Raw genomic sequence first — 11,954 nt, 5'->3', positions numbered from 1 at the left:
TGTTAAATTTTTTTTTTTTTAAAAAAGGGAAAACGGTGTGTAAAATCAGGAAAAGAAAAAAAAACAACTCACAGCTCATCCGTCAAAAATCAAAGGGTCTAGATAAGAAGTCAAAACCGTGATGATCAAACAAACGCGTATAACATACATCATAAAACACCCAATACGTCCCTCTCAACTCCAACCCTATATATATATACACACACACACAAACACACGCTCACACAAGCAAAGAAGTCCGCCTCTCGTCCTCCACAACACGAGAAAACACAGATGCGCCTCCCGTTTTCTCTCTCTACAAGCTAACTCGGTTTATCTCTCTAGAAACAAACTTGGATTTCATTAGCTACGCCGCTTAAAGGTATGCTGCTGCTGCTAAGGCTTCTTGGATCAATCGATCGATCTATTTATTTTCTGAATTTGAATTTGTTTCTCCATATGAGATATTTATCTTTCTGGCTTTAGATCTAGTGTAATGAATCGTAGCCTACTTGTGCTGTTGTTTTAGATTATTATGCAGATTAATCAATAAAAAAAATTGGTTATAATTTGATATAGTAATTTGTTCACTGTGATTCGTCATTGTTCAATGTTTATTGCGATTCGATGCCACCGTAGCTTACGATTGACTTGATTGCTCGCTGTTATGATTTGATGATTTCCAACGATGGTTTTCTTGAGTTTTTGTTCGCCTATTTGTTTTTAGTTAGATGTTTCAATCTTGACGCATGAGATGTTCCTTAACTGTGTTTTTGGGTTTTAATTAGGGTTACTTGTGTTATTAATAACTCCTTTTCCTATAAGGAGTCTGATTTAAGGAGTACTTTTCCTACAAGGAGTAGGATTTAGTAAGTCTTTTTCCTACAAGGAGTAGGATTAGTGTAAATAGGACGTGGGGGCTATTTGCAAAACATGTTTTGTTTTTTATCAATTAATTTGAGGTTTTTCTGCAAAACCTGAGCTTTAGTCTATTGCTTCTACTTAAAGGTTCTTCAAGCTTTACCTCTTTGCATATGCTTTTGATTATAGCATGTATTGTTTTGGGCAATTGAAGTTCATGATTTTTTATTTGTTGTGTTTTTTTTTGTTTTAATATCCTGCTTAATGGAGCAGCTCTATTTGATTGAACCAGGATTGAGGTTTCCTCCATGTCTTTATAGTGTTGTGAGGATCATGACTTTGGTTCTTTGATGTTAACTAATTCTATCTCTCCTTGCTTTGATTGATGCTACTTATTTAGTTTGGCAAAGCTTGGTGCAAGTTTTTTATACTTAATGTGCTTTTTGGTTGCATGTTTGATTATTGTTTTTTCTGTTGTGGTATTTTACTGTCTAGTTTGTGGTTCCTTGTGTTGTTGAAATTTCTTTGTTCCTAAAATTCTTGTCCTGTTCTTTTCAGGAGACTAGCAGGTGTTGTTGCTGCTGTCTGCAGATTTTCAGAGTGAAGTCTTTCAAAGTTGAGGTTTTTTTATGTCCGTGCTGGCTATTTCGTTTTTGGGAGCCATTGGATTACTTGGAGAGTATAGTCCTTCGTCACGGAAAAAGGGTGGACCCTTGTTTGACACAATAAGCTATATGCATTTCGGACTATTTGACGAATACCCAGAGTTTCGAGGTTGTAGCTGGATTCAACCTTTTCTGACTAAACAAGAACGGTCTTTTCTTGCTAAAGAATCTCTAGAAGACAAAGCTGCTGCCCAATTTTTGAATTCCAGCATTTGCGTTCAGTGACATTACTGAATTTGTTGTGTGATTGATTTACTGTGATCAAGATGGCGTTGCAGAATATTGGTGCTGCAAACAGTGATGATGCCTTCTACAGGTACAAGATGCCCAAGATGATTACCAAAATTGAGGGCCGAGGAAATGGCATCAAGACAAACATTGTCAACATGGTTGATATTGCAAAGGCTTTGGCAAGGCCAGCTTCTTACACTACGAAGTACTTTGGTTGTGAGCTTGGTGCACAATCCAAATTTGATGAGAAAACAGGGACTTCCCATGTGAATGGCTCTCATGACACCGCCAAACTTGCAGGCCTTCTTGAGAACTTTATCAAGAAATATGTCCAGTGTTATGGCTGTGGAAACCCTGAGACTGAGGTAATCATCACCAAAAGCCAGATGATCCAGCTGAAATGTGCTGCTTGTGGTTTTGTGTCGGATGTTGATATGAGGGACAAGCTCACCACTTTCATTGTGAAGAATCCACCAGAAACAAAGAAGGGATCAAAGGACAAGAAGGCAATGAGGAGGGCTGAGAAGGAGCGACTGAAGGAAGGTGAAGCTGCCGATGAGGAGCAGAAGAAACTGAAGAATGGTAAGAAGAAGGGATCTTCTACAAAGGATGGCCATGCAAAAGCTAGCTCTATTAAGAAGAAAGCAAACAGCTCTGATGAGGAACGTGGGTCACCAACTCATAGCCAGGTTGATGAGAAGGAAGAGGCTGATGATGAAGATGATGTCCAGTGGCAAACTGATACATCTCTGGAGGCTGCTCGCCAACGCATTCAAGAGCAGTTGAGTGCTGCGACAGCTGATATGGTCATGCTCGCCGCAGATGAGACAGAGAAGAATTCAAAGACAGCCAGCAAAGAAAATGGCAGTCCTCGAGAGGAGGAACCAAAAGCTGGTTGCGGGAATTCAAGTGCTTATGAAACTCTCGTGGAGGAGGTGAAGGCAAACCTGAAGAAGGGAGTATCTGCAAGCAAGATACAGTCTGCTCTCGGTTCACTTGATGGGTCTGCTCAGGAAAAGATGAATGGTCTGTTTGAGGCATTGTTTGAGGGTGTTGAGAAAGGATTTGCGAAGGAGGTTGGCAAGAAGAAGAAGTATCTGGCTGCCGCTGTTGCTCAGGATGAGGGATCACAGTTGCTTCTGCTCAGAGCAATCGGGGCATTCTGTGGGAAGTCGAGCTCAAGTGCACTGAAGGAAGTGGCTCTTGTCATGAAAGACCTATATGATGCTGATGTCCTGGAGGAAGAGTACATCGTGCAGTGGTATCAGGAAGGGCTAGAGGGACCAAGCAAGGATTCTCAGATTTGGAAGAATGCTAAGCCCTTCATTGAATGGCTTCAGAATGCTGAGTCTGAGTCGGAGGAAGAATGATGGGCTCTTAATTTTTAGTAGTTCAAATCTCGAGTCTGAAGCCCTCATGGTAATTTGTGTCGTGAATAAAAGAGTGTGCCCTTTGCTTTAGTGTCCTTGGTTTGGAGTTGAGTGGAACCTCTTAGGTTTATGGAGAGGGGTGCTATTTATCTTGAAATCTGTGCTTTTTGTTTTGTTTTGGAGTTGAGTGGAACCTATTTGAGTCTTTATTTTTTGTGTTTTTCTTGCTTTCATTTTCGTATTGTGTGGCTTTGCTGTTATTGAGCGTGGTCATTTTAGGCTTCTTGGGTGAATAACGTTGTTACCACCTTTCTGCTAGAAATTCAGATCAGTAAACGTTCCTCTAACTGTGATATGTTTATGTTTTTTTCAAATGATAAACATTCCAGAATTCATATAATCAATTGATTTTGGGAAAGATGACGACAGTATTTTTAAGGAATCAAGAAAAAACCAATACTTGAGTAATCAACAATAATAACGTGAAGTTTAATAATCAGATTTAAATCATAGTAAACAAACTGTAAAAACAATATTTATCAACAATTAATAAAAAAAAATGAGCCATCGATATTATGTTATGAATCAAAACTGTGAAAGAAAGAAACACAACAAAACTGGAAAAATAACTTAACATATTGAATAAGAACTTTGGTTAATATATAGCCTTACAATAATTAACATAATATAGAAATTACAGCCCACAATTGACAGAAACATGGTAACGTGCAAAAGAAAATAGTTAAACAGAAGAACAAGTCACCCTATTTAATAGGAATTTATTTGAAACAGAAAAACAAACCTAATCAGTAGGGGATCCTAAACAATAAACCCCAGTACTTGTCATTCCCTTCCTTAAACTAATGCAGACAACAATTAGTTTACAGGGACTTCTCGAACACAAAGTAGCTCCCTCATCTTTAGGAAAGACTCAAGCTTTAATGGCTTAGTCATCACATCTGCAACTTGATCCCGTGTCCCATAATAAATCAACTCCACAATTCTCTCCTTAGTAAGATCACGTAGAAAGTGAAAACGCATATCTATGTGCTTGCTCCGTCCATGCATCACTGGATTCTTTGACAATTTAATTGTAGAACTATTATCACAAAAAGTGTAGTACTATCACCGTGTGCATTACCAAGTTTCTCCAAAATTCTTCTCATCCACACAACATGCACAAGATGCAGCGACTACAAATTTAGCTTCAGTCGTTGAGAGTGTGACAACATGTTGTTTTTAGAGGATCACGACAGTGCACCAGAACTCAACATGAAAACATATCCTGAAGTGCTTTTTCTATTCTCCAAATCACCAGCATAATCACTGTTAGTAAATGTAATTAGTTCATCACTACCTCCCTTCTTGTAAAATATCCCAAGATTTGTTGTGCCTTTCAAGTACCTCAATACTCACTTTGCAGCTTGCAAATGAAGCTCTGTTGGTTGCCCTGCATATCTGCTGATTAAACTAACCACAAACATCAAGTTGGTCTCGTTGCTATGAGATACATAAAACTCCCTACCACTTGTTTAAAGAATGTTGTCTCAACCTTCACACCATCTTTATCTTTGAAAAATTTAACAACTGGAACCATCAGGTTTTTAGCAGAATTGCTCTCTTCCATCCCGAACCTTTTAAACACATCCAAAGAATATTTCTTTTGACTAATATAGATTCCATCAGCCATGTGCAAAACTTCAATTCCAAGAAAGTACCTCATCTTTCCCAAATCTGTCATATCAAACTCACACACCATTGAACTCTTGAACTCATTAAACATTGCTTCATCATTTCCAGTAAAAATGAAATCATCAACATACAAGCTAACAATTAGAATTTTACCTTCTTTGCTTGTTTTAACAAACAATGTAGGCTTATTGTGACACTTCTCGAACCCTTCATTCAAAAAATGAGCTTTTATAAGACTGAACCAAGCTCGTGGAGCTTGTTTGAGTCCGTATAGAGCTTTTCTTCAGCTTGTAGACTTTGTGTGGATTTTTGTGCAGCTCATAGCCTCTTGGTTGCTTAACGTACACCTCCTCGCTTAGTTCTCCATGTAGAAAAGTTGATTTTACGTCAAGTTGATAAACTATCCAGCCCTTTGTAGCTGCAAATGCAACAATCAATCGAACTGTATCTAACCTTGCCACAGGAGCAAAAACTTCCGTGTAATCAATCTCATGTTGTTGCACGTACCCTTTAGCTACAAGACGAGCCTTGTATTTACCAATTTCTCTATGCTCATTAAGCTTCGTTTTGTAAACCCACTTTACTCTTATCTTCTTTGCACCTACAGGTAGATCTGTTAGCACCCATGTTTCATTCTTTTAGATGGCTTTTATCTCAGAATCCATCGTATCCCTCCATTTTGAACTTTTCACATCCTCTTCGAAATAAAAAAGATCATCAGAAGTAAATAAAGCCATACTAGCTTCATTTTCTTCTTCAAACATTCCCTCTCTAGTATCATAATTATTCATCCAAACAGGTTGCTTTCGAAGCCTTCCTTAATCCACTGTATCTGGAGAAACATTCTCAACCTTTTCTGCAATATCACCATCTTTACTCTCGATTTCATTACTCACAGCAGCCTCTTCATCATTGTCTCCCCATTCCAATACAGCCACCACATGTTCTTTGTCCCATTCCCAAGGTTTGTTTTCTTCAAAAACTACATTTCTGCTGTTAATGATTTTCTTGGCTATTGGATTATAAAGCCTATATGCTTTAGACTCCTCACTGACCCCCAACAACAAACAAGCAATACTTTTGTCCTCTAACTTGGTTCTCTTTGCATTAGATACATGAACATGTGCAAGGCAACCAAACATTCAAAAATGTTCAACTGAAGGTTTTATCCCACTTCAAGCCTCCTCTTGAGTTATATTTTTTACTGCCAAAATGGAACTTTGGTTCAGAATATATACTGTCCAATTCACTGCTTCTGGCCAAAACATCTTCGATATCTTTTTCTCTAAGAGCATACTTCATACCAAGTTTATAATGGTCTAATTCTTTCTTTTTGTAACTCTGTTATGTTGTGGAGTATAGACTCCTGTCAACTGACTTTTGATTCCATTTTCTTTGCAAAAATCATTGAAATCTTGTGAGGTAAATTCACCTCCACGATCAGTATGTAAGCATTTAATATAAGCATCCATCTCTTTCTCAATAGATTTTTTAAAGTACTTGAAAGTAACTAATGCTTTAGATTTTTCAACCAAAAAATACACTCATGTCTTTCTACTAAAATCATCAATGAAGCAGATTAGGTACCTTTTCTTGCTATTTGACGTAGGCGAGATAGGACCACATATGTCAACATGAATTAGTTGAAGCTTTTATGATGATCTCCAAGTACTTCTCTTCGGGATTGGATCTCGGTGCTGTTTTCCAATCATGCAATCAGTACAAATAGTTGTTGAAGCTTCTAATTATGGTAGTTCATGCACCATTTTCTTAAACTGAAGAGTTTTTAAGCCTTTGTGACTCAAGTGCCCGTACCTACAGTGACAAAGGTGTGACAAGTCTTATGTAGCTGTGTGAAAACAAGTTGGCTTACTCGGTTATGACGCAGCCAACAAGATAAACATTTTATTGGCAGACATCGCAGTTTGAATGAACAAACCTTTCGTAGGATGATAAATTTTACACAAGTCATGCTTAATAAGAATTGCTAAGCCTTTTTCCTATAATTGCCCAATGCTCAGCAAATTATTCTTCAAATCAGAAACAAGGAACACTTCAGTCACCACATGAGTTAATCCATTCACTTTCAGTCTTACATTTCCCTTCCCTATTATTGTCATCCTTGAGTTATTCCCTAGCTTCACCATCTGTTTAAAATTCTCATTTAGGTCACATAAAAAGTTTTTATCTCCACACATATGATTACTGCATCCTGAATCCAAGAACCACACATCTTCTCTTTTTGCTCCATTCATCTCTACATATGACATTAACAACATCTCTTCTTCTTCTCCAAGCTCGGTATAATTTGCCTATTTGTCCCAACTCGGACATTCATACTGGAAGTGTCCAAGTTTATGACACTTGTAGCACTCCACAAGAGCTTTATTAAAGGATTGACGTCCTCTGCCTCTGCCTTTTTCTCAAAAGTATCCACGACCACGACCTTTGCCTTCTACTCTATCTTTAAAAGTCACTTTCAATACCTACTCTTCTCCATTATATCTATGAAACTTTTGCTCGCGAACAACCAAAGAACTTTGTAGTTCATCAATTGATAGATGATCAATATCCTTCGATTCTTCAATAGAGCAAACAATGTAATTGAATTTGTCGTTCAGAGATCGAAGTATCTTCTCTACTATTGTAACATCTCTCATCTGTTCTCCATGGATCCTCATTTTATTGGCAACAGACATCACTCTTGAGAAGTAGTCAGAGACATATTCTCCGGATTTAATCTCAAGAGTTTCAAACTTTTTGTGAAGAGCTTGAAGGATAGATCGTTTCACCCTTTCATAGCCCTCGTACTTCCTTTTCATAGATTCCTAAATTTTCTTAGAAGTGTCTTTCTGGAGGATAGTTTCCAGAATGGTTCGATCTATAGCTTGGAATAAGTAATTTTTCACCTTCAAGTCTTCAGTTTTTCTTCTTTAAGTTTCTTTTGTTCGGTATCTGTCAATGATGCACCATTTTCTGGTTCAATATAACCAGTCTCAACTAGGCTTCGGTACTCCTTGGATCTAAAGAAATTTTCCATCAACATGCTCCAATGATTATAGTGACCATTGAAGCAAGGAATGGCTAGCTGAACAAAATTCCCTTCACTCGTTATCTCTTTGTTGTTGCAAATTACAAAGACTACTACTTTGTTTTCTTCAAGCCTAATGGGGGCTCTGATACCAAAATGTTATGAATCAAAACTGTGATAGAGAGAAACACAACAAAATTGGGAGAATGACTTACCATATTGAATAAGAACTTTGGCTAATAAATAGCCTTACAAGAGTTAACAAAATATAGAAATTACAGCTCACGATTGACAGAAACGTGGTAACCTGCAAAAATAAATAGTTAAACAGAAGAACAAGTCACCCTATTTAATAGAGATTTATTTGAAACAGAAAAACAAACCTAATCAATAGGGGATCCTAAATAATAAACCTCGGTACTTGTCATATAATACCTGAAAGGAAAAGAAAAACAAATCATTGGAGATCTACCATCACTTAATTATAGACATCATTCATTATAAATAAATTTTGCTAAGATAGTTTAAACCCCACCATAAAAGTCTGGATAACAACATCAGAAGAAGCTGCATAGGCCACTAGAGCAAGATCCTAGAAAAGCAAGCAAAACAAAACAAAATGAAGTGAGCATCTATCTTTATTCAATCAACAAAATTCTATTTAATTCAAGAATAAAATTTATTTTAAAAAATAAATTTAAGAGAGAACATCAAATAAAAAAACTCGAGATAACTCAAATAAATAAATAAAACAAATGTCATAATAAGAAAAAAAATCAGAGCTCAATCTCTAATTTAATAAATATTGAAGCATGAAATTAAAAAAATATATTAGCTTATAAAATGATAGAAAGAAAAAAAAAACCAAGCAATCCTAGGCAAATCTTTTGAAGTTAGATTAATTCCCAAAGCTTGCAAGCCCGTCTTAACCACGAAGCTCAATCCAAATAAATTAAATATTAAAGAATGAAATTAGGTAAAAGAAATATCAATCTACAAAATTTTTCAAAACATAATAAAAAAAAACAATCAAAATAATGATGATAAAATCTAATATGAACAAAATTGACAAAGGGTGTAATAAAAAAAATGAAATTTTAAGAACTATCTCAGATTATAAAAATATAAAATAAAAGAATGGGGATCAAATTTAACAAAGTAAAAAATTGAAATTGAAACAAAAAATCATATTTCATAAATTATTTCAAATAAAAAAATAATAACCAAAAGAACAAGAACTTCTCATTACACGTGTCATATTTTCATATAAGAGATGTCAAGACAAATGGAAGCCACCTTAAAACGGTCTTTTTGGCCACTGAAATCAATTGCACGCGTTGTCTAAAGATGGTGGAGTAGCTAATGCATGCTTAACACACGTCAATGAGATTTTTTTTTTGTTTTCATTTATTAAAAAACAAAATAGCCCCTAACCCAACACAATAATACTACTAATAAAATAACAGTTGCTCAATGACTTAAATACCCTCTGACCCTAGGCTTAAGAATATAAACTCCAAGAGCAATTAAATCTTTTTACTATGATTATAAAAATAAAAAACCCAAAAAAGCCCCAACATTAGTTCAATCATTTCCTAATTCTAAGAGTAATTCAGTTATTTTTACTGTGCACAACCAAATAAAAATATAAAAAAAAAAACCCTTCATGGCAACACAATAATGTATTTTTTTAAAGACATCAACATAATTTTACTATGCAAAAAAGAAAGTAAATGTCCGCCTTATCCATGATCAATTGTAAAATGCCAACATGGTCTCATTGAACAGACAATCCTACCCCTAAACATTTTTCTTAACCTTTTATTTTTCAAGAGCAATATGGTAAATACATCATTATCATCCATAATGCGTTGGGTCTAGGAGCCATTGAATTCACCACCCTCTTTAGATTTTTTTTTTATGCTAGATTAAAAGGCAAAGCCAATTGATTGTATCAATTGTCATGATGCATTAGAAAAAAACTAAAGCTAGATGAGAAGTTATTGTATCCCAAGACACATAACATTAATCATTGTAATAGTATAATTACTATATTGCCTTTTGGCTATTCAAACTTTTGAACTAGGAATTGAAGGTAAGGTAATCTTTTCACCATAACAAAATTGTCTTTTGCTTATTGTATGTGATTATTTTGGTAATATTGTTTTTCAATATACAGTAAAATTATTCATTTAACCCTGAAATAAAATAATCTAATTCCTACTACTAAAGGATTTTTTTTTATTTTAAATCTTTTTAGAATATCCATAAAAGACTTACCTGAGGACTTTCTTTTGTCATTTCACAATGTCTTTATTGTAATTTTCAAAAGTGCTTTGGGGCATTATTGTAAATTACATTTATTAAATATAATTATATATAAAAAACTTGTTGGCACATGTGCGGCAAGTGCCAACGTGTGGAAGGCCCCGTGTTGTTCGAGTAGTGAGTTGGGGGCTGCCAGCCACCAAACGTTATTTTTCAGGGTGACATTTGAAAGGTCTTAGCACCCCCGACCAGATAAGGCAACGCGTGTTCCAAGCTTCAAGGTGATTTGACGTTGACGGTCATTTTTTTCGCCCCCTTCTTCTCTCCCCCCACCTAGATTTTCACGTCAACCCCTTCAAAATTAAAGAAGAGCCATTTAATTTGTTGGTTCTTCAGATTTGATCTCTTTTCTTTTTATTATGATTTTTTTTTATCTTGAATAATTTATTGAATATGGTCCTCATTCTTTTTATTGTTATTTTTTTTTTGTAATCATTTTTCAATTGATTTTGTTTTACGATTTCACCCTTATTTACTTCCTTTTTTTTTATTGAATATCAAATTCAATCCTTATTCTTTTGATTGCCAATTTTTTAGCATTGACATGTTTTTATTTTAAATCATAAATGATTTTATTTTTATATTTCACCCCTATTTGTTTTTGTTTTTTTCCTATTAAATTTAATCTCTATTCTTGTTAATTTTTTTTTTGCTTTTACAAGTTTTTAAAATTGATATTTTCAAATTCGCTCCTAATAAACTTCTTAGTTGGACCAAAATCTAGGATTTCACGGGTTATGAATTTTTAAAATTTGACCGGGTATAGGATATTTTCTCGGGTTTGCTTATTTTTTACAAATGTTTTACAATTTCAACCCTTATGATTTATTTATTTTATCTTTAAAATTTGATCCTTATTCTTTTAATTGTTATTTATTTTATTTGGCATCATTTTTTTAATTAAAATTGCATCCTCAAGTTTTTTCCATCAAAATTTATTCTTCAAGATTAAAATGGTTGAGAACTACGCTTTTTGATTAAATCCAAGTTACAAATTTCACGGATTGTGACTTTTAGCAATTACACTAGGTTTAAGAGGTTCGTCGAGTTTGCTTGGCTTTTTTTATTTTTCTAAACTAATGTTTTCTTTTTCTTTTTTATCCTTTTGTTTTGTTATTTTTTACATTTTGATTATTGAGTTAGCCCTTAACAATTTCTTAATATTTCACCCCCATTATTTTTTAATATATAAATAATCTATCAAATTACAAATATTTTTCAAGTTTATCCCCTATGATTTTTCAATCTTTAAAATTTAGTCCTCATTCTTTTAATTGCAATTTATTTTGTTTGGGCTTATTTTTTTTATTTTCAAATTTCATCCTCGAGTTGTTTTCTATCAGATTTTATCCCTATTTTTTTGTTGCTAATTTTTTTCTTTTGCATTTTTTTAATTAATATTTTTTTCATGATTTCATTATTCAAAATTAAATTTGTTGAGAGTTAAGTTTCTTGATTGAACCTAGATCCAAGATTTCACAAGTTGCAGATTTTAGAGATTAGATCAAGTTTGAAGGTTTTGATAACTTTTTTTCCCCTTTTTTTTTTCTTATTTCTAATCTTTTGTTTTATTTTCCTATCTTTTGAGTTTGATTCTATCAGGTTAGCTCCCTATAATTGTTTTTAATTCCACTCCTATCATTTTTTAATTTATAAATAATCTATCAAATTAAAAATGTTTTTCAATTTTATCCCTATGATTTTTTTAGTTTTTCAAATTTGGTACTCATTCTTTCAATTACTATTTATTTTGTTTGGGATTAATATTGTTTTTCAAATATAATCCTCCTTAGGTGT

General features: G+C 34.2%; 1 protein-coding gene across 1 annotated transcript; it reads left to right on the top strand.

Annotated features, from left to right (window-relative positions):
• The first annotated feature begins 1,620 nt into the window (after positions 1 to 1,620).
• LOC133699168 (eukaryotic translation initiation factor 5-like) lies at positions 1,621 to 3,461 on the top strand. The gene has a single exon (XM_062122326.1). The coding sequence runs from the start codon at positions 1,772 to 1,774 to the stop codon at positions 3,104 to 3,106; it is 1,335 nt and encodes a 444-aa protein (XP_061978310.1). The 5' UTR covers positions 1,621 to 1,771; the 3' UTR covers positions 3,107 to 3,461.
• The last annotated feature ends 8,493 nt before the right edge of the window (positions 3,462 to 11,954 follow it).

The sequence above is a fragment of the Populus nigra genome, chromosome 7 (genome assembly GCF_951802175.1).
Source record: "Populus nigra chromosome 7, ddPopNigr1.1, whole genome shotgun sequence".
In the NCBI taxonomy this organism is placed as follows: domain Eukaryota; kingdom Viridiplantae; phylum Streptophyta; class Magnoliopsida; order Malpighiales; family Salicaceae; genus Populus; species Populus nigra.
This window is presented reverse-complemented; position numbering and strand designations above follow the sequence as displayed.